The sequence below is a fragment of the Oreochromis niloticus genome, linkage group LG8, assembly GCF_001858045.2.
Source record: "Oreochromis niloticus isolate F11D_XX linkage group LG8, O_niloticus_UMD_NMBU, whole genome shotgun sequence".
Lineage (NCBI taxonomy): Eukaryota > Metazoa > Chordata > Actinopteri > Cichliformes > Cichlidae > Oreochromis > Oreochromis niloticus.
In genome coordinates, this window is record NC_031973.2 from 16,243,468 (window position 1) to 16,267,876 (window position 24,409).

The 24,409-nt window shown below is 40.2% G+C and overlaps 4 protein-coding genes across 8 annotated transcripts; 3 read left to right on the forward strand and 1 right to left on the reverse strand.

The window, feature by feature from the left end:
* The first annotated feature begins 921 nt into the window (after nucleotides 1–921).
* On the forward strand, nucleotides 922–4,203 carry taco1 (translational activator of mitochondrially encoded cytochrome c oxidase I). Of its 4 annotated transcripts, none has more exons than XM_003458758.3 (6): nucleotides 922–1,008; nucleotides 1,176–1,455; nucleotides 1,550–1,656; nucleotides 2,355–2,488; nucleotides 3,055–3,217; nucleotides 3,581–3,790. In XM_003458758.3, exons 2-6 carry the CDS (start codon nucleotides 1,179–1,181, stop codon nucleotides 3,788–3,790), a joined length of 891 nt encoding a protein of 296 aa, XP_003458806.1. In that variant the 5' UTR covers nucleotides 922–1,008; nucleotides 1,176–1,178. The 4 variants fall into 4 exon arrangements, with proteins under 4 accessions (XP_003458806.1, XP_005463946.1, XP_025765717.1 ...); XM_005463889.3 differs by having other exon boundaries at nucleotides 929–1,008; nucleotides 1,134–1,455; XM_005463888.4 differs by having other exon boundaries at nucleotides 959–1,008; nucleotides 1,114–1,455.
* A 3,207-nt stretch (nucleotides 4,204–7,410) lies between these two features.
* Nucleotides 7,411–11,013, forward strand: kcnh6b (potassium voltage-gated channel, subfamily H (eag-related), member 6b). Its single transcript, XM_025909961.1, has 8 exons — nucleotides 7,411–7,554; nucleotides 8,640–9,065; nucleotides 9,228–9,621; nucleotides 9,749–9,948; nucleotides 10,034–10,286; nucleotides 10,376–10,569; nucleotides 10,674–10,782; nucleotides 10,991–11,013. The coding sequence occupies exons 1-8, from the start codon at nucleotides 7,411–7,413 to the stop codon at nucleotides 11,011–11,013; spliced, it is 1,743 nt and encodes a 580-aa protein (XP_025765746.1).
* A 252-nt stretch (nucleotides 11,014–11,265) lies between these two features.
* Nucleotides 11,266–13,711, forward strand: LOC102076478 (potassium voltage-gated channel subfamily H member 6-like). Its single transcript, XM_025909966.1, has 4 exons — nucleotides 11,266–11,347; nucleotides 11,483–11,663; nucleotides 13,051–13,255; nucleotides 13,380–13,711. The coding sequence occupies exons 2-4, from the start codon at nucleotides 11,506–11,508 to the stop codon at nucleotides 13,674–13,676; spliced, it is 660 nt and encodes a 219-aa protein (XP_025765751.1). The 5' UTR covers nucleotides 11,266–11,347; nucleotides 11,483–11,505; the 3' UTR covers nucleotides 13,677–13,711.
* Nucleotides 13,712–16,198: 2,487 nt separating this feature from the next.
* LOC100709567 (DDB1- and CUL4-associated factor 7) lies at nucleotides 16,199–23,179 on the reverse strand. 2 transcript variants are annotated; one of them, XM_003458743.5, is made up of 7 exons: nucleotides 22,651–23,179; nucleotides 21,004–21,162; nucleotides 19,755–19,866; nucleotides 19,513–19,631; nucleotides 19,197–19,406; nucleotides 18,921–19,038; nucleotides 16,199–17,463 (listed from the first exon to the last, which is right to left on the reverse strand). In XM_003458743.5, the coding sequence occupies exons 1-7, from the start codon at nucleotides 22,786–22,788 to the stop codon at nucleotides 17,291–17,293; spliced, it is 1,029 nt and encodes a 342-aa protein (XP_003458791.1). In that variant the 5' UTR covers nucleotides 22,789–23,179; the 3' UTR covers nucleotides 16,199–17,290. The 2 variants fall into 2 exon arrangements, with proteins under 2 accessions (XP_003458791.1, XP_005463944.1); XM_005463887.3 differs by having other exon boundaries at nucleotides 21,004–21,187; nucleotides 22,651–22,786.
* Nucleotides 23,180–24,409: the final 1,230 nt, after the last annotated feature.

Here is a 24,409-nt window from a genome sequence, read left to right on the forward strand (position 1 = left end):
GCAATAAATCAACAGATAAATAAATAAATAGGGAGAGTGAAGATGAGCCTGCATTAGATAAACAATACCTCTGACTTATCAATAAAGGTGTCTCTGTCATCTTTTATTTTCTATTTTTTCTACTTTTTTTACTGGTTTGAAGTTGTTCTAGTGAGGTAGTACCATCTTGTTTTAGGGGTGCTACTGGTTTGTGACCTCCTGATGATGTCAGATGTTCACTTTGTGATGTCAGACTTTATCATATGTGCTGCACTTGAGTTGTTTATGTGATGAGAAGCTCGCCCACACTTTCCAACTGTCTGAACTAGTGAATGATGAAGTTTTTCCAGTTTATTTCTTATTTTTATTTCTTATTTATTCTCATCCCAAACCAGTCGCTGCAGGTGCCTGCTCCTCCCTGAGCCTAGTTCTACCAGAGGTTTCTTCCTGTTGCCAACTTCTTGCTTAAAATGCGTCATGTTATTCTAGGATCTTAACTCCACAATATAAAGTACTTTGAGACAACATTTGTGATTTGGCATTATATAAATAAAACTGAATGGAAATGAATATTTCCTGTGTTTGTTGTGTGTGTTTTGTAATCCTTTCTTTTAGTTTTCCTGACTATTGTTGATTGTTTGGGTTTTCTTTGTATTATTGTAGGATCTTTACCTTAAAACATAAAGCGCCTAGAGACGACTGTGGTTGTCATTTGGCGCTTAATAAATAAAAATCTTTTTTAAATTCATTTTACAACTACTAAAGACAAAATTGGTAAGTGGGAATATAGTTATTAATTCATTAAATGGTCTATTAACATTTACGTAACTCCTGTGGTCAGTTATTTAAAAATATATGTATATTAATGCACACTATTACGAATTTACCGTATCACAAATGTCATGATTTAAAATACATTTTATACGGCCTTTATTTTGACAGGTCCGATTCCGACGTCATCTCAACCCGGAAGTACCGGTCTGACAACAAGGGCAGAAGCAGCTGCGTGCTCTCCTGATTTGTCAGCTCGTAAGTTGGAAAACTTCAGACAGTTTTATTTATTTACTGTGGTTACAGCAAAGTGTGGAGCTCTCTCCCTCAGACGGAGACTTTCAGCTCGCTCATTAAACGTAGTCTTTCCTCCACATGTGCAGCAGGAGCATTCATTGTAGTTGTGTGTCTGTGCGAGTGTGAAGGGCATGGCGGCTCCGGTGCTGCTGCTGTTGAGGGCTCTTCGCTCCCCTGTGTCCGCGGCTTCCAGCAGGTTCCCGTCTCTGGAGCCAGTTCTCCCGCCGTCTTCATGTGTGCTGTCCTCGGGGTGGAGGACTCCTCCTGCCCGTACATTGCAGCTGTGCCCCGCTCTGTGTGCCGGACATAACAAGTGGTCAAAGGTGAAGCACGTCAAGGGACCAAAAGATGAGGCGAGGGGGAGAATGTTTATGAAGTTTGGTATGATGATAAGAATAGCTGTCAAAGGTACGTGAGGAGGTTTTTTTTTTTTTGTAATTTGAGTTTCACTGCTTTACAGTTTCTGATTGGATAAAATTTCACTTCTGGTTGTCATCCCCAGAAGGTGGATCTAACCCAGAGCTGAATCTAAATTTGGCCCACATACTGGAGCAGTGCAGGAGCAAGAACATGCCCAAAGCATCCATAGATGCTGCAATCAAGAGTGCGGTAGGTTGATAACCATGCTGGCACAGAGATACGGAAAGCATCTGTGGTGCCACTTCAAACAGATCCTCCCCAGTGTGAGCACAGAGCATGTTTGCAGGTTACCTGCATCCAATAGTTTTTATGCATTGTTTAGCCAGGTGGCAGTCTTAGGTGAGGGTCATTAAAAATCTATAAATATATCAGTAAAATGTGACACAGTTAAAATCTTCACTGGCTTTTAGAATTAATTTTGAAGATTTTATTGCTTGTTTTTAAGTGTTTCAATTGGCCTGCCCCTTTACTTATCTAAGCTTTTAACCATCCACACTCCATTACAGCACTAAGGTCTTCTAATCAGATGATTCTGGATGTTCCTATCACAGGGCTAAAAAATAGAGGCATCAGGCATTTTCAGTTTTAGGCTCTGTCCTGTGGAACCACCTATCCTAGAACGTCATTAGAGACCTTCAAGTTCTTACTTAGTTTAATTCCAGTAATAGTTGTTTTAAATGTGCTGTAATAATAATTCAGTTTGCCAACACAGAAATCTTAAAGCCTGCTGTAAATACAAGAGTCAGTGAAAATCTAATGTAGTGGTGTACCAAGTCAAAAATATCAAAATGTGTCATTGTTCAAATACTTAAGAACATAACTGTATGTGTCAGTTTTTGTGATACTGTGCTGCAGTCATCTTCTCGTCTTGTGTCCTGTCTCTGCAGGAAAAGGCCAAACCAGCATCTCAGCACATGTTTGAGGCTCGGGGACCCGGCGGGTGTCTGCTGCTCGTCGAAGTCTTAACCGACAACAACTCGCGCACCCACCAGGAAATCAAACGCCTGCTTAACAAGAATGGGTCAGGCCCGGCTTCCTGTAGTCTCACCTTTCTGTAACTGTGTCAGGTTTAAGAGCGTTTTCACACCATCGCCGATGGTTTTAGTGTTAACCTGCTCGACATTTACTTAAGGTTAACAGATGCATCAATTTTATCTCGCACAAAACAAATCCCAGCTGTATGCAAAATCAGGGTTAACAAATCTTAAGATTACATGAGAATACCTTGATAAAATATTCAAAACATGCCAGAGGAGCAGTGTTTTAATAGTTAATAAAAAAAATTTAAAAAAGGAACATGGACAGAGAATATCAGATTGTTAGATGTCCCTCTAGTCGCAGGTAACAGCAGTAATGAAAGCTTAATAGTATGTTGTAATGTATGCCTTTATTAAAGATTGTATTGCTGGTATAAGTGATGAAAAAACAGCAGGGAGATGTATTTAAGCTTGATTGTTTACTAGACAAGGCACGTGTTCTTATCGTTTTTATTCTTTTATTGATGAAGTACAAATATCTGTTTGTAAGCATTTGGAATAAAAATAATAACCTTAGAAGTGAAAAGTGTAATTCTGCTTCCATCCTCAGGGGGATGCTGTCAGACGGAGCCCGGCATAACTTCCAGAGGAGGGGAGTGGTGGTCGTGCCAGGTCAGAACATCACCACGGAGAGAGCACTGGAGCTGGCCATCGAGGCCGGTGCTGAAGACGTCCAAGAGACGGAGGATGAGGAGGAGAAGCCCCTGCTGCAGGTCGGACATCAAGCTCCAGGAAAATGATTTAAGTTTTTTGTGTGATATGTGGCCCGTGTGCAGGCATGCTCAGACTCACAGAGATACCTTTAAATAACCGATTGGAATTATTTCATTCTTCGAGATACCGACAAACAGATGTTTTTTCAGTCTTCCATACAGTACAGTAGAACACACAACCTTCAGCTCTGTCCTCAGGTTAAATACAGTTCAGTTTGTGCATTCAATACAAAATGAAAAAAGAAATACTCAAGGTCTCTGAAATGTAGAAATCAAAATAAAAATAATAATGATAATAATTAACATATTAAAATAATAGGTACAAATTTAGTTTAACAGCTTGATCTACCTCTCTGTCTTCAGTTTCTCTGTGATGTGGGTGACCTGAATAAGGTGAGGGCCTCGTTAAAGGAGCTAGGAATGGAGGTTTTATCCGCTGGGCTGGAGTTTGTTGCCCGCACACACGCACCCCTGGATGAGGATCACCTCGATGCTGCTTCGATTCTAATAGAAGCCCTCAATGACTGTCCAGATGTAGTCAGAGTGTGGGACAACATCCAGGCTCACAGCTGAGGACAGTCTCTGGACACTAGCTGGACACTAACTGTGGAATATTGGAGACAAAGGATTTGCCAGCTGATACCTCATGGATTAGTGGGTGCCGATACTGCATGTTATCAGTAAGAACAGACATTAAGAGTCTAAAAGTGTGACTGTATTAGCCTTATGGATGTGGTCTGTATGTGGGGGGGAAAGCCATCCTGAAATACACTGTGCGGTGGGAAGTGAACTGCATCTCCATACTGACGAAAGAATTCATCATGTAGGTTTGTAAAAGTTATTAAAAGAGGTGTTTTAATGAGTCCTTTTTTATTGAAAACGGTATTGCACATGACCTCGAAGTGAACCTTTGAACTCATAGAAGGAACAAGTGTTTGTGGATTACCAGGGATCAATTTAAAATAAAACTTCAGCCCTCATCCAGACATGAGAGTCGGCTTTGAGTAATGCTCTTGTCTAATATGTTTTCTATAATAGTCACAGTAGAAAGATGTACAATAGACATGCTGAAAAAAGTGAAAAAATGCAAACAAGAGGACATAACATGTTTTTATCCTCTGGGCCTCCAGGTCAGAAGGTCAGACTTTAACTGGCCCCCCAAAAATCTAATTGATTGACTTCCTAAAGTCCCTGCTTCATCCATAATACCTCGTTATTAGGAGAAATGTGTTTGTAAAGCACCTTTCAAGGATAAAGTCAGAAAATGCCTGGCAACAAATGAAAAAAATTAAATACAGTATATCAGATACATGAACAACACGAAGTCTTACATATAATTACTGAAATGCCTGTCTGAGTAGGAATTTCTAGCTCTTTTTTAAAAGCCTCTTCTGAATCAATAAAACAAAGGGTTGAGGGCAACTCATGCCATCCCACCCCAAAGGCCCGGTTTCCACTCATTTTAAAATGAGACACCACCAGCAGTCTGTTCCAAAGTCCTAAGGGTTGAAAGAGTGGGTCAGTAAAAGTTTTAACATGTGCTGGGGTGCATTACCATTTAAATTTTTTTCTTTCTGGAATTATTAAAAGACATGCAGCTGCATTTAGGACAGATCACATTCACAACCAATTATTATTAGTCCAAATCTGCAAAATAACTAGTAACCAAAGATTAAAAAGAAATTTAGACTCAGCTCAGCTCTAGGTATCACTGCGAGAAATCAAAGGCTGAGTTAAACAAACCAGCAGGGCTGGTGATGGTGGAGTCTCTTTCCTTTAAAGTGTCCAAAACAGGCAGTTGGATAAAGAGCGTTCAGCCATATGACATAAAAAAAAATAAACACACTCTTTCAATTCTATGAGTTCACGTGTGAGGATGTAAAAACTCATTATTTCCTTAGCAGGTACTAAAATAACCTCAGATGAACAACAAATGTTGATATTACATCATTTGATTTTTTTTGTTGTTTTTGTTTTAAATTCAGAATTCAGGAGCAGTGTGTGCAAAACTAAGTACACTCATAATGCCATAGGACGTAGCAGCCAGATGCTGCTAATCAAATGCAATTTAGTAAAGTGTGGCTAAATGTTTGGCTGTTTGCTGGCACTGCCAAGGAAAAAAGACATGCATCGATCTTAGAGAAGCAAAACCATTTCAAAACTATCTGATTCTATCAATGTACAGGGAGAAAGGTTAACAAGTTGGAAACATTCAAGACATCTGGAACAATGATCATTAGGCATACAAGACCAAAGTGGAGATGCTTGACCAAAGTGCCCCATGTGGGGAAAACTAAACACAGCACAAACACCTCATGCTAACTGTTAAACACGGTGGTGGAGAGGTGATGATTTGGGGTTGTTTTGTGGCTACAGGTCACCGAGTTGACCATAAACACCTCTGTATAAGTATTCTACAGTCAAATGTAAGGCTATCTACTTGACAGCTAAAGCAGGTAAGTGATCCAAAGCACATCAGCAAATCTACAACAGAATGGTTGAAAAATAAAAGAATGAAGGTGCTGCGATGGTCCAGTCAAAGCCCAGACCTCGATCTAAGTGAAATGCTGTGGAGGAACTTTAAGAGAGCTGTGCAAAACAAATACTTGCAAACCTCAATGAACTGAAGCAATGTCGTAAAGAAGAGTTAGACAAAATTCCTCAAGAATGATGTGACAGACTGATAAAGTCAAAAAAAATCAATAACTAGCATTTCAGGACCAGATGATGTGTTTTTAATTTTGTTGTGAAAGAAGGTGTACTTTCATTTTCACATTGTGAAAATGCTGACTCTCAGAAAAAAAAAAACTCGTCAGCGAGAGTTCATTTCAGTCTGTTTGCATCATAAGGGACCTCAAAGGGCAGAAACCCCATCACTGGCCAAAACAGACCCTCATCTGACCAGTGAACTTTCCTGATGTACTTTTTTCTTGGCCCTGGGCCATCGGGTCATTGATTAGGTTGACCTCTGAAAACATTTGACAGTTTTTCAGTTAGGGCATGTAAAGTATAGGCGTGATACATCGCTTGTCTACTGTTAAATATTTTCCTTTGTCATCAAAAATGTTTCAAAAGAGGAAAATGTGATATAACATTTTTGAGAACCAAACAAAAGAAATACAGATGTTAAAGGTTACAGCTGAAGGACATTTTGAGGCAATGTCATAATGGGTCATTACCCCCTCGTATTAACTGTAGTGTCAACATTTTAATCAATAAGCTTGCACTTCAGTAGCTTGCATGGAACATATGGAGTGGACACCATTCCTAACTTTGTTTTTCATTTTTCCAACTCGACATCATGCAGCCTGAGCTATACTCTAAATATAATCTAATTTTAATTTAAACCAAATTAGAAAGCTGAAATGATAATTTGATGTCAACAGGGAGGTCTAGTGTAATGGCTCTGAGCCCATTTGTTCTGTTATCAATGCTCGTCATCGATTTTCCGGTCGCTTCTTCTCAGCTATAGCATGGCATTGATTGGTTTCCAGTGTCGGGGAAAGTTGCACAGTCGCATGCGAGCTGCAGGCCAGTCCTCCGCTGCGTGCCAGAGTGAAGGCTTCAATACTGACATCTGCAGCCACAACAGAAACACTGAGTACTTTTGTTTTACTCAAATATGAAAGAGGAGACTGAATGTTTTTGAAGACACTCCAAAAAGTGTTTGAAAGGATGGATATTTTGGATGCTTATATGTGGTAAAGGAGCATCTTACTTTGGAGTTTCAGATCAGGTATGTCCTGTTCACTTTTAGTGATGTTTGACTGAAGATTTAAAGGCTATTGAACCGACTATTGAAAGATTGTTCAGCTATGTAAATCCTGCCTTTGCCATGCAGGGATTAAAGTATTGACTCCTTGCACTATGTGGGGGCATGGTATTTTGGGAGGGGCACAGCTAGACTTGCATTCTGGGAAATCAGAGCACAGAGGAGTTTGCATTTGGAAACAGAGGTGTATTAAGAATTTTTCAATAAGTGTCTTTGTATAAACAAAAGCATAATAAAGTAAATCACATCAGGCTTACAATAATCATATTCTGAATACACTAACTAGTGTAACATTATGAGAAAGTCAAATTTCTTTCCAGAAAATGGTTGAAAAAATATTTCAAAACCAGCTTGGATGTGATCTCTTTGTCCCAAATATAAAGGAGTGTTTCTCTAATCATATGCAGGACAGCAAAGCTCAATGTCTGACTCAGACCTCATGAAGGATGGGGGACCGGCCATCAGGAGCCCCGAATGCCGTTCGTCTCCGACTCCTCGAATGGAGTTCCGCGGCTCCTTCAAAGTGGGGGAGCGCTCGCCGAATGTCACAGAGAAGGTCACACAGGTATGGCAGCTGAGAACCTCACATGGGCTCTGCAGGTCCCATTTATGAGATCCAAATGACTGAAATGTATTGCCATTAATGATCACATTCACTGCTGACCTGGTTCAGTCCATCACTGGATCTGACAGTAATCATGTTTTTAAATACTAAGAAAAAGACGGGCTCTAGAAAGTTTCCACGCTGGAAGACTTCTGTTAATTAACCTTTTAGTGGAAAAATCAGTTGGTGATTAGGTGACTGGTTGTATTCATCATTAGGCGTGAAGTAGAACTTAAAACTGAGCCACAGTTAAATTAACACCTACTGTTAATACTGCTGGACCCTTAAAGCTCAGTGACCTGCATCACTGCTCTGTGGGATCATGTGAGATGGATTCAAAACAAATGGAAGGGGCATGTGAACTTGCATGGGGGTACCCGGTGATCCCTGTCTCTCCGACTGTAAATAATCTAATTTATCTGTCTTTTTCATAGAGTTATTTGCAAAATTGGTGAGACTGAATAATATGATATTGAGGGTATAGGCAGAACTCAGTGACAGTGAAAGCACATGACCAACTCATCATTATTGCCTTCCAGCAAACCAACATCCTGCGTTCAGTCAGTTCTTAGACTGTTGATAACAGGATGCTGTTATTTTATCTATCTTTAAGATTTGAAATTTTGGATATGGTTCCCTTATCTGGATCTAACTTTTCTGCAAGTCTTGTGTCTGCTGAAAGTCACTAATGACAGGATGGTCAAGGATTTGTTGGACCTACAAGGTTGCAAAACTAAAGCACGCAGCCTCCAACGAGAACCTGGTCAAAACAGTACATGCTCTAACAAGATCTGTTGGTTAGTTTATGAGAGAGATTTATTAGAAACACTAATATTTGTTTTGTAGAAATCTAGGTTTACTGTTTTCCTTTGCATGCAAAAGATTAGGTGTTCTTTTCATCAAAGAAAGAAGGGATTTGGGTACATGATAGATATTTATTCTGGGAGAAGACGTATCTTCCTCAAAATCAATTAAAGCAGAACTCGTTAAATGTTTTGATTTCCCTGTGAAATAGGTAAAGAAGCATGAATTCTTTATATGCTTAGGTTCTCTCTTTGGAGTCTGATGTGCTGCCTGAATACAAACTCCAGGTACCAGAAACGACATGGTGGATCTTGCTTCACTACAGCCCCTTTAAGGCATTTTGGGACTGGATTATTCTCCTTCTGGTCCTCTACACAGCTGTTATTACTCCTTACTCAGCTGCCTTCCTGTTGGATGAACATGGGAATTTACGCCAAAGGAGTTGTGGCTACACATGTAACCCTCTAAATGTGGCAGATCTTATGGTGGACGTGTTGTTTATTGTGGATATAATCATCAACCTTCGGACGACCTATGTGGACCAAAATGACGAGGTAGTCACGCAGCCGAGCCAGATAGCAAAGCATTACATCAAAGGCTGGTTCCCTATTGATCTGTTTGCAGCAATCCCGTTTGACCTTCTCATTTTCAGATCAAGCTCGGATGAGGTAAGAATTCTGATTCTTTGTAAAGCTTCAAAGGTTTTTATCCTTAAGTGTCTAAACTTTAAAAGTTGTTCCCCATTGAGTTTCAAAAGTTATTAAAGCTGTTTGACCTTTTATCTGCCCATCCCTTTCCTAAATGTTCCCTCTTGTTCATGGATACCAAAGATGGCAACCTTAACAAGCCTCCTGAAAACAGCTCGGCTATTGCGATTGGTCCGTGTGGCAAGAAAGCTTGACCGATATTCTGAATATGGTGCTGCTGTCCTCTTCTTGCTCATGTGCACCTTTGTACTCATCGCCCATTGGCTTGCGTGCATATGGTACGCCATTGGCTTTGTGGAGAGGCCATACACTGAGACTGGTTGGCTGGACAACCTTGCTGAGCAACTTGGAAAGGCGTATAATGAAACCGACTCCAGCTCTGGTCCTTCAGTCAAAGACAAGTACGTCACAGCTCTGTACTTCACCCTGAGCAGTTTGACCAGTGTGGGGTTCGGTAATGTGTCTCCAAACACGAACTCAGAGAAGATCTTCTCCATCTGTGTCATGGTCATTGGATGTAAGTTGAATAACCCATAGTCATTGTATGTAAGTCTTTAGTTGGGTACTGGTACAACTTTACCATTATTACATCTGAAATGACCCAATCCTGTTTGTCTTCTTGTCCTCTTTCTCTTCTGTATCAGCTCTCATGTACGCCAGCATATTTGGCAATGTATCTGCCATAATCCAGCGGCTGTACACTGGTACAACCCGGTACCACACCCAGATGCTGAGAGTCAAAGAGTTTATCCGCTTCCATCAGATTCCAGGTAGTCTGCGCCAACGACTAGAGGAGTATTTCCAGCATGCATGGACATACACAAACGGCATAGACATGAATGCTGTAAGTAAACAAAATGGTAATGCTCCTTTGATGTTCTTTATCTCTCTTATTCTTACATATGTTCTGACCGTATTTCTTTGTTCAGGTGTTAAAGGGATTTCCAGAGTCTCTGCAGGCAGACATCTGTTTGCACTTGCACCGCTCTCTGCTACAGAACTGCAAGGCTTTCCGAGGAGGCAGCCAAGCATGTCTCCGTGCCTTATCTGTGAGATTCAAGACAGTCCATGCACCTCCCGGAGATACTCTGATTCACTATGGAGACATCCTCGACTCTCTCTTCTTCATCTCACATGGTTCCATCCAGGTCACCAGAGATGATGTAGTGGTGGCCATATTAGGTAAAGCTACGTAAACATACATTATTTTACTCCTTAAGTCCTTTCAAAAATGACCTTCGGAAATCAAATAAATCTTCGTCCTCTTACAGAGAAGAATGACATCTTTGGTGAGCATATCCACCTTTATGATGAGCCAGGGAAATCAAGTTCAGACGTACACTCCATCACCTACTGTGACCTGCACCGCATCCTTAGGGATGACCTTCTTGAGGTCCTGGATATGTACCCAAGCTTTGCAGACAACTTCTGGAGGAACCTGGAGATAACATTTGACCTGAGAGATGTACATTGACAGTTTATTGTAACATACTTCACCTAATGCTAAAAACAGATATTTTATACTGTCACTTTGGTGAGTTAATAAATATTTCTTTCTGGTGTCTTTAGGCTGATCAAGAGCCACCACTAATAATAGCTGAAGATTCTGGTGATGACTGTGAATACCACCACAAACCAAGATGCAAAATACACTCACTGGACTGCAGAAATAGGCCAGGTGAGATATGAAATGCGCAGAAAGTCGTGCAAACAAAGCAAACAACGTGAAAAGCCATTTCAAATCCTGAATTAAATGGATGGACACTTTCAAGAATCATACTGAGATTGTCCATGCAATCCAAAGATGTTTTAGACATACCTGTAAAACAGGCCTTACAGATTTGGAAAGTGTTACACCACCACCTGTGTTTCAACTTGACTTGTAGTTGAGCCATCTCTGGCTGCCTGACACCCTAAACTGTGGGTGTTATGCATGGGAAAACTGTAACTGAAGGACTGAAATGCTTTTCTTTGAACAGATGGAATTGATCACGAAGACTCGTATCCCCTTCAGGCCTGCCATCAGTCATTTTCTCATGCCTGCTGGGAGGACCGTTGTAGCTGTGGATCGCCATGTTCGCAGGCAAGTGAAGACTTTGAAAAACCTCTTGCCCATGGTGCCAAAGCAGAGCATTACCCTGCAGAAGCTGTCAGGCAGGATTACTCTTCATCTGTACTACAACTGCGCCCCCAAAGTGGCACCTCAGTGGGGAGGGATGCAGTGTTTGACCGGGGTCCCCAAGGTAGATGGCAGTCTTGATTTTGTCATGTAATTGCAACATATAAATTTAATTGCAGTCTTGATTGCTACCCTGATCGAAAGGTTTTGGTTGTTTTAAACGTGTCACTTTGAAGCACTGTCTTGATATTTTCCTCAGCCTCATCTCTGAATGTGCCAGGGATGTATCAATACTGGTCAGACAGACAATCACAGCAGTTTTCCAGTCATGCCTGGGGATCATCTTCTGTCCGCAACTCGTGCCACCCACCACCATTCACAGAAGAAAGGCCCAGTGAACTTGAGACCCGCCTTGAAATTTTGCATTCACAGCTCAACAGGTGCATTTGCTACCGTTCACCTTCTAATCTTTGCTACTTCTGAGAAAAAGACACGCGGAGTGACAGTGACTTTGGCTCAAATGTTGCATTGCCTAAATTCCCTCAGTCAATGAATTTTCTGTCTTATCTTAAAATAAGTGATGAGTTAACATTTACACCACCCAAGAATCTTGAAAATCTGTATAAATTCATGTTGCATGTATACATCAGCAATATGATGAGCCTTGCTATAAGTAATAGAAGCAATGGCTTAGCAAAGAAATCCGGAGGTAACCCTGACCATTACATTTCTACACCTGAACAATTAACATATCATCAGACGGTTTCTTTAACAAGCAAAAAGTTCAAAATCTATCTATACTATATTCATTTCCATATAGGCATCACTCCTCAAAGCCATACTTTTGCTAACTTTTTTTTTGTTCCATCTAAGTCTTTGAGCACTTTTTGAATTCTTCTTTGTCAAAATCTGACTTTATGTAAAAAGATCAATTCCATTCCAGTTTTGATGCCTTGGGTTCAGCACAGAACTCAATTGAGATCAACAGCAGAGGGGAAAATATTCATGGCTCTCCAATGACTTTGTATTATGTAGAAGTCCCTCCTTACTCTTTGTTTGTTACCCCCCAAAATCAAATAATTGGTTAATGAGTACACATTTCCCCCTTGTGTCAGGTGGTTACCAGATGGTTGTGGACTGGTCTGTAACCCTGTATGACTAGGCCTTTAGCAATCGATTTCCCAGCAACTGTTACCAGCCTCCAGCAACCAATTGCCAACCAGTGGAGGATTACATATTTTCTCTCACAACTGGTGGTTACTAAATGGTTGCAGACCAGTTTCTAGTCCTAGGTGTAATTGGAGTCCTAATCACTTGATTCTACTCTATTATCATGATCACTGCATGTCCAAAATGGTATAAAGTTAATGTCACATGTTTAGTGGTTACATGTCTCCAAAACCTCAGTACTAGTTTGCTATATGTAGTTAACTTTTCTACAGCTAACTGAAAATAAGGTGCTAAAATCTTCCTGAAACATAGCAAGCATAGCATAGCAAAACAGCATTTCCTACGAACACCGTTAACGGGTGCAGATTGTAACTTGGGGTATATTCATATTTTAAGAATAGTCAGTAGGCCATTGTAGCCTGCATTGGCAATCACCTGTCAGTCTATGACATGCCTCTAGTTATGCAAACTTTAGTTTGGAATAAACTTTAAAACCAACAAGTCAAAAAGCAAAATCAGCAGGACGTAAACTTGACATTATTTCTGGTGTAAGGTTGAGCATGTAACATTTGGGTCTGGACATGCAATTTATCGTCACTTTGCTTCATTCTTCTCATACTTCCAGCATCTTTTCATTAGTACCTCTTATTTCCTCAGGCTGGAGACTCGCATGACAACTGACATCAGTGTTATTCTGCAGCTTCTCCAGAGGCAGATGGCCCCTGTACCTCCAGCTTACAGCACTGTATCATCTAGTACTCTCCATGCTGATTCCCCTGGTCTGTATGGGGCTGGAACTCCAGTGCTGCATAGCATGTATCCCATTTCCCCCATACAAATGGACAGCCTAGCACCGACACAGGTATGGTATCAAACCAAAAAAACATGACAATTCATCAGTTAGGCCAAATATCTGAAAAACACTGTTATATATCCGAAACTCATTTCATCTTCCTTCATCTCAACATCTGTGCTTATTTCCTAAGACCTCGGCTGAGACAGACCTTAAGCAGACCAGCAAATCCCAGGATTCACTGTCCAGTGGGATCCACGTGACTGCGGCATCTGATGACACCATGTTCATGGCTATCACCCCTGAAACTGACACACATACTGGGTTAACTCCTCAACTACCCCAGCCATCAGTCAAATCCTCCCTCATGGACAGTTCCAGGCTGTGTGGTAACCTCCGCTACCCTTCACTACCAGAGAGCCTGGACATACAATCACGGTTGGCAGAGATCCAGAAACACCTCTCGGATCCTGTCCTCCCCATCGTCTGACAGTCAGTGTCGCCTACTTCTTAAAGACATTTAGAAGGAGCTCTGCGACCAGTCCATCTGTTTGTCATTGAAGAATTATTTATCATTACACTTCTTACTTTACTTTTACTTTGGACATTGGACAGTGTTGAACACAGACAGTGCTTGCAAACAAGGATTTTACACACTGCCCAGCCAAAAAACAGCAGTCACCATGTGGATTTACCTAACCAAATACGAAAGACCCTCCCACTGGATTCTGGGTCTAGGTTCACCAATGTTATGTGCCCAAAAAACGAGGTCAGCTGACTACCTGAATATACAGAATAATTTTTTTCCTCTGATGATGACACAGGAATATACCAATATGACAATGCCAGGATTAACCAGGCTCAAAATGAGCGGTTCGGGGAACATGGAGGATAAATTGGCTACCACAGAGGCAAGACCTTAACCCCAGCGGGAATCTTTGGGTGTGCTGGAGAAGACTTTAGCAGTCTGACTCCCCCATCATCAATACAATTTGTTGGTGAAAGATCAATGCAATCCTGGGTGGAAATAAATAATAATTATCACTTCTTAAAACCACGGGGAAAGTGTGCCATCAACAAAGCTAAAGCCAGCCCAATGAAATATTAGTGTGTGACTTGTTCTTTGGCTGGGTGGTGTACTTCACACTTGCCTAAAGAAATAAACTTGAAAATACGTAATTCTTTTGAATGAAAAACTAACAGAAAACAGTTGTTATATTTTATATAGATAACTGCCAATCCAGAAATGTCACCTCAGCAACCTTAGTGAGTGGCGTCCCTGTTCATGTAAAGATCCAGATCCTATTTAAATTCTAAAGAACTCTCCTCGCTAAAGAACTCTCCATTTACTCTAGCCTGACCCAATACTGAGACTTTGAGTCCACTATGTTTAGTGTAAACATTTAGAGAATTATGTTGGCCAAGATTAATCAGGTTAGGCTTGGTTTTATACACCTGTAGCAATCAGACTGAAAAATTATCCAAATTCAAAGATTAAGAGGTGTGGCTGATAATTTAGTTCATATAAAGTATCTCTGATATAATGCACTGCATTGCATAAACCTGAAAATTTATGTTAAGTAATTTTATGTGTCTGCAAAAATAAAAAATAATTAAGAGGGAATAGAGATAAGCTGAACAGTAGTTATTGACATAGCTTGCATCTTTGATCTTTTACCAGTAAATAACCTCCCTGTAAGAAAGACTAGGTGTTGTTTCTGTGCCCAGACTTTGTGCTAAGCTAAGCTCATTTCCTGCCACTTGTACAGACATGAGAACAGTATAAATCTTCTACAGAATTACACTTTTAAATTTCAGTTATTGCAGAACTATTATGAAAACATGTGCTGTGGCACTTAGGAATTGCGTTCTTGTGGATATTCTGGTGGAGTAGTGCAGGCATTAAAGTAACCATTTATAATCCCAATTTCAAAACAGTTGGGACGATATGTAAAATGTAAATAAAAACAGAATATAAAGGTTTGCAAATCCCATAAAATCTTAGCTTACTCACGATGGACGTAGAAAACACAAAACTGAGAACTTTTTATGGACAAAAATGAGGTCATTTGGACTTTGATGGCAGCAACACATCTTAAAAAAAAGGAAAGGAATATGTTTACAACTGTGGAGCATCCCCTCGCCAAATGTTTTCAGGTTTTGAAAGGTCTGGACTGAAAGCAGGTCAGTTCAGCACCCAGTATGCAGTTTAGTATCGATTTTGCTGAAATATGCTAGGGCTTCCTTTGAAAATGATATCTTGATGGGAGCACATGTTGCTGTAAAACCTGCATATATGCAGTGATGATGCCTTTCCAGATGTCCTAGCTCCCAGCTTCTTAGGCACTGATGCACCCCCATACCGTCGGGGATACAGACTTCTGAACTTAGTGCTGAAAATAAGCCACATCATTTAATTTGATCTGACCATCTATTATTAGTCTCTGGCTCTCTTCCCCTCAACCAATTGCAGCAAACGGCTGCCTCTCCCTGACCCTGGTTCTACCAGAGGTTTCTTCCTGTTAAAGGGGGGGGGGGTTATCCTACCCACTGTTGCCAAGTGCTTTCTCAAAAGTGGTTATGTGATTGTTGAGATTTTCTCTGTATTATTGTAGGGTCTTTACTTTAAAATATAAAGCACCTGGATGGCACAGTGAACTGTGCTCATTAGCTGTGATTTCTGGAAGTGTTCCTGAGCCCTGTTTTTACTGCAGTGCTGCCTAAGGGCCCAAAGATCACAGGTATCCCCTTTACTGACTTTCAGCTTTGTCCCTCACGCACAGAGACTTCTCCAGATTCTCTGAATCTTTTAGTGATACATTGAATATCTCATCATCTACAGTACAAATTCGCAATTTTACATAGAGGACACTGTTCCAAAATTTGTACAGTTTTTGCAGATTGCTGAAACTCTGCCTCTCTACTTTGCTCTTTTTACTTGCAAAAGGGATGACACACAGTAGTAAACATGGCCCTGTCCCAGCTGTTTTCAGATGTGTTGCTGGCACTTAATTCAAAATTAACTAATATTTTTTACTAACTACTAAAATATCTGGTTAAAAATGTGATCTTTTTTCTATGTTCTACTGTGAAGAAATTCTGGGCGTATGGGATTTGTAAATCCTTGCACTCTACATTTGTTCACATATTTTGGAACTGAGGTAGTATTTTCTATATTTATGATGCCTCCCCAAGCCGAAACAGTTGCACCAAGACTGACTTCCATTAATCTTTGAGTGCTGTATTTTTTGTCCCTATCACAACATGACAGCTTTAATGAGCTTCTTGCAGTTTCTAAAAATCGGATACTACAGAGATCCTGGATGGTGTTCTTCAGGCAGGGTTTTCTCTGTATGTTACAGTAACCTATCATTTCTAACCATGGATCTGCACGGCAGATTTCTTATCAGGGTTTTAACAAGTCACTTCTTGCTGAAATATTTTTTTTAAACTGTTGTCTAAACATGAAACATCTGTATTGTGCTTTAAACTGTGAGGGACTATTTATTTCTGTATAAAATCAAGCATGAATATTGAATATTGCCATGAATAAAATTACTGGTGCAATCTGTATTACGGTCAGTTAATACTGCATACTTAATATTGTTGCACCGACTCGTATCACAACAGAGGTTTACAGTTCACAAATAATTAAATAATATATAAGTTAAAGAAAAACAGTTTGAGCACAGTAACCACATTCAGTCCACTTTTCAATATGGTTAAAAATAGTTTGCATCAGAAAAAAGTTATTAGAAAATTACATAATGGACAAAACGAAATGCACTATTAAGCATTTTAAAACAAGGATTTTACTGACTAGCTTATTAGTTCAACAGCTTTTTGACCCTTTGTAACAGTCTTTCCAAACTTCAGACTTTTTAAAAAGTTCCTCCCCCCAAAAAAACCCCCACAAAGTGTTACTTTCCATTTTTCAAAAAATGCCAGCGTTATCCTGTATGTTGTCACTAAAAGCTTTCCAAACATAAGCAAAAAAAAGAAAAAAAAGAAAAGAAAAAAAAAGAAAGTCATTTAGCAAAGTCCCGTCAGCTCGTAGATACGCTGAGAATGTTTTTGAGTTGTTTTATGTCTGCCCACTACAGCTCAGACTCTGAGGATTTCCAGGCAGTTGTTGTAGCAGATAGCGATCCAGTCAGGCTGGGTGGAAGCCCACTGGACATTATTGATCTCTCCCTTGGCTGTGTAGGCCAGTATGGGGTCCTCAATGGCACGCGGCATCTGCTGGATGTCCCAGATTAGCGCCTGGTGGTCATCCGCTACACAGAGGATGAGGAGATGAGATTTCAATCAATTTATCTTATTTAGTCTGGGAGAAAATAATGTTAGTAAACACGACATATTCCTGTTCTGAGTCTGGTAATATCTGCAACCAGACTTCCAGAAAGATGAAAAAAAGAATCTACCCCAGATAACAGTATGGCTTTACTTGATTCTTTCCAACAAGAAATTTGTCAGTGAGGTGGAAACCTTCACTAATCTGCTTCTTCTTCCCAAAGTATCACACATTCTGCAAATTCATTATCTAAAATCCAACCTGTGATTCAGAAGATGCTTCCGCATAAAATACAAAATCTGAGACTTTTAGTTTGAGTGTCCACGTTTTGCTGCTCAGCTAGCTCTTAAAGGGCTCCCTCTTGTGTTGAATCTCAGTTACTGCAGTGATGTTCACATTTCAGATCAGGGGCGGGCAATTAATTTTTTTCAAGGGGCCAAGGGGAAACTAGAGCCATTGTGGAGGGGCGCGCCAAGAAGCTGAACTACTGGTCAAAGTAAATGAAAATGTGAAACGGACCAACACAGTATCACTATTTAATCAATATGTCTGTATAGGTTCTCAGTCATCCAGGTCATGGAAAGCTTGAAAAGAAGACAACTGGACATCTTTAAGTTTTCTGAAGAGAAAGGATAGTGGACTGTTTGAGAGAAGAAGAAAAAAAAAAACAGCAATGATACTAACTGAAGTGCTCTGCAAGTCAAAGTCCAACAAACTCTGATTCAGTGCTCTTGCCCTGATGAAGTTAACTATTTTAGTTACAACATCAGCAACATTGTTAATTTTTAGCACTCACTTACACAACACCTGAGTTGTAATACAATGCAAAAGCACCAATTTCAGAATTCATTTTAGTCACTTTATCTTGGTTTCATTTCAAAAGTCAGATATTTTCCCGTCAGATCTGAACAGTGCAGTTACGCTAGTCTAGTCCCTTTCACTGAGTGCATTGTTGCCAGCTCCTCTGTAATCTCAAACTCTTTTGTTATCCCCCTACAAAGGTGAGTAACTGGGCTGTGTCGCAAATATTAAAACGCATTCACAGTGAAGCTGCATAATAAATAACACAAGTTTAACAATTAAATTTTTTAAAAAGAAGCCACCTTCAAAATAAAAAGCAACACAGTTGTATTGTGATTTTCCACAAAAACATTGCAAAAAACTGCAAAGCGTTATCTGATGGGGAGTTTATCAAAGAGTGTTTGGTGGCTAAAGTAGAACAGACTGCATGTTTTACAATTATTTACATCTAAATCTTAATTTCCCATTGACCTTAGGAAGGCCAATCAAATGTACCAGAGGCCATACTATGCCTAGGTCTGCTTTAATTAACACTTTCCCCTACAAGGCTACAACAGCAGCCTTATTTTTTTTTTTTTTATGCAGTGCTCTCAAAATACAATCAAGCATCTTGCTGTGTTTTTTGTTACAGCTGCCTACCTGCAGTACAGATGTGACAGGAGGAATGTGGCGCCCAGGCGATTCCGTTCACACAGGCCCTGTGGTTGTTGAGTCTGGTTGCCGGAGTACAGGGTACACGCACGTCTAAAATCACCACCTGCGGATACACAGCGACGGTTTACATTTTAGAGCTTCTCTTAAATTGACTTTTCAATACAAAAAAAAAAAAAAAGAAGGAAAAAACGGTTAGATTGACATTTTCACTGTGCAGTTTCATGATCTGAGCATGAGGCCTTTAGATGGAGCAGCACTAACCTCCAAACTGTCCATCGCCATGGTAGCCAAGTAGTTGGGGTCCTGCTTGTTCCAGCAGAGCCGGAGCAACGGGTGATGCTGTGGGTCCTCGTAGATGATGGTGTTGTGTTCGAGGTGTCGGAGGTCAAACATGCGGACCGAGCCGTCCGCACCCACAGAGGCAAACAGATCCCTGCCCCCGCCTGCTCGACTGAACGAGATGTCATACACCTCCGATACAAGCAGACAGTGGCCCATATGAGTCCGTCACTCCAACATGTTTGTTTTAAAGGACAGTGGTTCAATAAAGTTTGATGGATCATCTCATAACTTTTACCTCTTTGTCATGAGCTATGAGCTGTGTTTTGACGTGACCCATCACCAAGTTGACGCTGCCCAGCACCTGTCCAGTCTCCAGCCCCCAGATTGTACAGGTGGTGTCTATACTGGAAGTACCTGCACAGAAAAAAAAAAACAAAAAAAAAAACATACAATCACAACATTTTTTATTTTCAGTTTCAATCATCGTAATTCAGTTTTATCAATTAAATGTAACAATTCTTGCCCTGAGGTTTTTACCTAACAAGTTTGGGTCCACCTCGTTCCAGTCAAAGGATGTGAGCGGTGCACAGAAATCTGAATCCTTGTCGCTGTTGAGCAGACACTCCAGACGGGTCTCTGTATCACTCACCTGCCAATCGACAAAACATCATTTTCTAAATTTAACTTCATCATGTGACCTAATACCATAGACAGTATAAAAGATGAATGTAGCCTTCAGGTCTGAAAAGTCAAGTCAAAGCGAATGAGCTTAAACTTGCATTGCTTTTTTATGACCAGAAGGGGGCGATACCTGTGGGTGTGCAAAAAAACTTCTGTATTCAGATCTTTCATTTTGGATGCGTGACAATGTATGGTCAAGTGAATAAGGGTCACAATAAGTCACACATCACTAGAGACTGGTCTAGAACTAACTTGCAACCATTGGTTGTGAGTAAAAATATCTACTTCCCAACCAGTTGGCAAGTGGTTGTTGGCAGTCAATGGAAAATCAATCCCTAGGAAAAATGTGTATTTCCCAACTGGTTGATAAAAACCTCCTTGCAGTTGCTTTGGTCACAGCAGACTGCCATGGTAATTTGCATGTAAGATGCTGACTTCTCTGCGAACACTCACCAACTACTTTCCTAGTAGTCTCAAGATCTTGATAAAAAGGCAACTGGACTTTTTAAGCACTTAAGACTAGGTGTAGGTTCTCAAGTCATCCTATAACCTGGATGACTGAAACCTACACACTCACCTAGCTGTAGTGGAAAATGCGACATAAATCGGAAACCTACAAAGTAACAACTATGCCTTTTGAACCACCTTGGCCGCAGTGATGAGGAATAACTCTCCTCAGTTTCCTGTTAGCTTTGCAGTTTTTCCAGCTTTACTATTGCTAGGTTAGTAGCTTGTAGACAAGTCAGCATCTTCCATGCAGACTGTTACTACCACAACAATCTACCAGTGACTAAAGCAATTGGAAGGAGGTTTGTGGTGGAGCACCTTCTTTCCAATCAGTTTCATTTAAAAACAGCCAACAACCCCCAAGAACAACTCAGCAAGGTGGGGAATATATACTGATTAGATCACATCCAATATGGTTGGCAAGACTTGAGCAATGTCTGTATGATGTCTCACAAGACTCCTCAGTAGAAGTGCATGGGAAACCGGCCCACTGCCAAGACCTCTGGCATTCGCTGGAATTTCTTAGTTATGATTACTGAATAGATTATAAGATACATAGCGCCTCTGTAGTGGTTCAGCCACCGAGCACTGATCTCACCCTCCAGAGTCTCAGGTAGTCTCCAATGGTGGCCATCAGGTCTGGGTAGGCTCCTATGGTGTCAGGTATCCACATGATCTTCGTGGTTGGGTATGGGTGGTCAAACATGTTTCGGCACACAAATTCTGAGTTGTCCTCATCCAGACCAACTATTTGAACCTGAGGAGACACAATAACAACTCACCTTGAGTGAGCCAGTGTAGTGTTACTCATCTGAACCAGAAACCTTACAGTACAATAAGTCAGCCAGTGATGTGACGGGTGGTGATGATTCTGGGGTGCAGAGCTGGGGGAAACTCAGTCCGGGATTCAGTTAAACGATATTTAAATATCTTTAAACTTTACCATTTGATCATTTTCATTAGCACTGATTAGAAGTGAATCGTGAACAGTTCTACAGAATTTTTAAGGGACATTCAAAGCACTTCTTTAGATGTTTGCTGCCTCCCCCCCATTCTCAAGGTGATCCCACACTGCTTTAACAATGCTGATAGCTCTCGGGAGGCCAATCCATGACTGATAGTTCTCCACTCAATGTTTTTTTTCTATTCAGGTATTCTTCATAAGAATACCTATTACACTTATTTTATTTTCAGTCCAGTTCTTGTGTAATCTGTCATATCTCAGCCTGTTTCCTTTACTTCTTGACAGCCACCCTTCCATTGAGATCATTTCTGATGATACTTCAAACAGTAGACTGAACAGCTGAAAGGCCAGATGCTTCTCTCCGGTCCTGTGGCAGATCTTTGCTGATTTCTTTTCTTTATTTCTTAAGCACATTACTTTCAGACACTCTTCATCTGCTCTAGATAGTTTTTTCTTAGTAATACCACTTCTTTTTTTGTTATTCACTTGTCCGGTGTGCTCACATTTTTTAAGGAAACACTACAAACAATGCCAAATTATGCCAGGTTTTTAGCTAACAGCTCTTTAGGAATCACTTTGTTGGTGCAAAAATGTCATTTAATGCCTGTGAAGCTGTTTCTTTGGAATTTTACAGAGATTCAAATTCAGAAAAGGGAACAAAAGTGATAATAATGGTCTAAAGACACCATTTAAAATTGGTTCTTATGTGCGGACAGAACACTGGTTCATCCCATGAGTCATGCGTTAGGCGTTTTTTAATGCTTAATTTATTTAGAGTTCAGCGTTAATTGGCTTAAACTAAAAAATAAATAAATAAAACATGGAAGAGGAAACACGGGAGTGGAAAAAGCAGCCAATTCCCAAAGAAACACTTAGAATGGCCTCAAGATCGCTAAAGAGCAATTTAAAAGATTACCCCCAAAAAGCAAAATATAAAAAAAAAAATATAAACGTGGTTAAAGTTTTTTTTTTTTTTTTAAACTCAGGACTAAATAATAAAACTAAACAATTGATGCGAACTTGTTTGCATCGACTGTTCGCATTAACACGTGGCCAGGTGTAGACAATGTATAGATTTCCGATAATATTCAGACATTTTCTATATTAAGCTGGGCTATTATAACAAATATGATATAAACAGCTACTTTTAGGTGACAAATGCCTGGAAAACCTACAAACAAAAGTAAAACTCCTCAGACCCGTCAAACGCATGATTGAGTGTAAGAACAACATCAGAATCACTGCCAGCGTCATGGGACAGGACGCCTTCCTTGAAGTTACCTTGTTATTGTACTCCTCCACAAAGCTACCAAGCGCCAGGCGGAAGCGTTTATCCGGCCGGACAGTCCAGTTCATAGCGTGAACCGTCCACGGCGCCTCGTATTTGTAGATTTCTTTAAGCTTTCCATGTAGCGACATATTTTTAAATCTACTTCAATAACCTCCGCTTAAGAAAACTAATTACCAACAGGAAAAGAGGACCTTGAACGCGTCGCACCACCGCCTACTCTACAAATCTAACTTGCTGTTTCTGCTAATATTAGCTGATTTCTACAGAAGTAAAGCAACTGTTGAGTCCGTATTATCGGACTGTTGTCCCGGCGGTAGAAACTACACGTTATGTACAAAAAAATCGGTTAAATGTGTCCAATTTAAAGCGCAGGTCTCCTGGAAGATGTTCATAATATGGCAGCAATGGCGGCAACCGGAGGACAAATGATGAGCGGCATGAAGGCTGCTTTCAAGGACCAACAAGAGTATTTGCAATTACTGTAGGAAAGAACAAAACAACTCAGAATGGAGTGTTTGGAGATAAGAGAGCTTTGATTCTCGGACGATTTAAGGGGGCAAGCAGGTAGTGCTGTTAACTATGTTGTCTTTTCATTTTTTGTACTCTTACATTACTGAAAAATAAGCAAGTTGGTCACATTAAAATATAGTCGTGTTCGAGTTGATAATAAAATGTAAATGACGTCTATCTCACTTTCTTGCTGTGGTTTTTCTCGGTGTTTTACGTTCCACTTTTGTTCATCTTAATTTTTTTTTCTACTCTTAATTTACTGTCTGTTGTATAGAAGGCTTTTATTTGACGCCAGAGTGGTAAGTTTACGAGAGGCAATGGAAGGCAGCACTGCAGAGGGAGTGCTGCACACCTGAGGAGCTGCAATATTTTAAGGTCAAATAAAAGAACTTCCTTAACAGAGCAGTTCCTTGAATGAACCTGGGGAAGCTATCTCCCATTTGCTGCTGTGATACCGACTTTACCAAAAGATCCAGATGTTTCTACGCCTCAACGAGCACATTAGTAATTTTCACCAGAACAAAATTTATTTTATTATTTGAAAGTGAACTTGGAGGACCCTTAACAGTATCCGTAGGATTATTTGTCAGCACTGACAGCATTGCTATTTTTTCCACCTGCTAACACCTGAAACATTTGTTTGCCCAGTCCTCATGCATGCTTCTGTGAGAGTTTACAAAACACTGTGTGCAAATTCTGATTATATTTGCATCACTTCCAAATACATTTGACATTTAGTATTTACTCAGCTCGTGGCTGGAATTTGTGATAGATCTGTGGTAGACCTATAGTTTTGATTAAAACCTTTGGTCGGCATCTGTTATAGATTATGGCTTTTAAAAAAATGGTTATTAGCCATGTCATTAGATGGGTTGCAATGAAAGAGAACATACAGTTCTCTGACTTTTCACATTCACTACACAACAGAAAGTAGTCTATTAAATACACATTTGTACTACTAGAAAAACTCAGTGGGATTTGGACAAGGGAGCTGCATTAAAAAAGGTATTCTTACAATGTAAATATAAATGTCAATATCAGGATTAGGGGTTGTTTTATAGGTTATCCTAACCTACCTATGCTTCTTCCATTGTGATTATACATTATTTGGAGTTAATACAATTATTTGTATTATGTGTTTTACATAGTAAAAACAGGAAGTGGATCTGGCTGGATCTGATAATTCTTTAATTATCAGATCCAGCCATCCATTTCCATAACTGCTTATCCAGCTCAGGG

Excerpts from the sequence above, each read along its gene's own strand:
- taco1 (XM_003458758.3), top strand. The coding sequence starts at position 1,179 with ATGGCGGCTCCGGTGCTGCTGCTGTTGAGGGCTCTTCGCTCCCCTGTG. Across the intron at positions 1,657-2,354 it reads ATGCTGCAATCAAGAGTGCG|GAAAAGGCCAAACCAGCATC; the intron begins GTAGGTTGATAA and ends CTGTCTCTGCAG. Across the intron at positions 3,218-3,580 it reads AGGAGAAGCCCCTGCTGCAG|TTTCTCTGTGATGTGGGTGA; the intron begins GTCGGACATCAA and ends CTCTGTCTTCAG.
- kcnh6b (XM_025909961.1), top strand. The coding sequence starts at position 7,411 with ATGTCTGACTCAGACCTCATGAAGGATGGGGGACCGGCCATCAGGAGC. Across the intron at positions 9,949-10,033 it reads ACGGCATAGACATGAATGCT|GTGTTAAAGGGATTTCCAGA; the intron begins GTAAGTAAACAA and ends TTCTTTGTTCAG. Across the intron at positions 10,570-10,673 it reads TAACATTTGACCTGAGAGAT|GCTGATCAAGAGCCACCACT; the intron begins GTACATTGACAG and ends TGGTGTCTTTAG.
- LOC102076478 (XM_025909966.1), top strand. The coding sequence starts at position 11,506 with ATGTATCAATACTGGTCAGACAGACAATCACAGCAGTTTTCCAGTCAT. Across the intron at positions 11,664-13,050 it reads TTGCATTCACAGCTCAACAG|GCTGGAGACTCGCATGACAA; the intron begins GTGCATTTGCTA and ends TTATTTCCTCAG. Across the intron at positions 13,256-13,379 it reads ACAGCCTAGCACCGACACAG|ACCTCGGCTGAGACAGACCT; the intron begins GTATGGTATCAA and ends TTATTTCCTAAG.
- LOC100709567 (XM_003458743.5), bottom strand. The coding sequence starts at position 22,788 with ATGTCGCTACATGGAAAGCTTAAAGAAATCTACAAATACGAGGCGCCG. Across the intron at positions 19,632-19,754 it reads GGTGGACCCAAACTTGTTAG|GTACTTCCAGTATAGACACC; the intron begins GTAAAAACCTCA and ends TTTTCTGTGCAG. Across the intron at positions 19,407-19,512 it reads TCATAGCTCATGACAAAGAG|GTGTATGACATCTCGTTCAG; the intron begins GTAAAAGTTATG and ends CTTGTATCGGAG.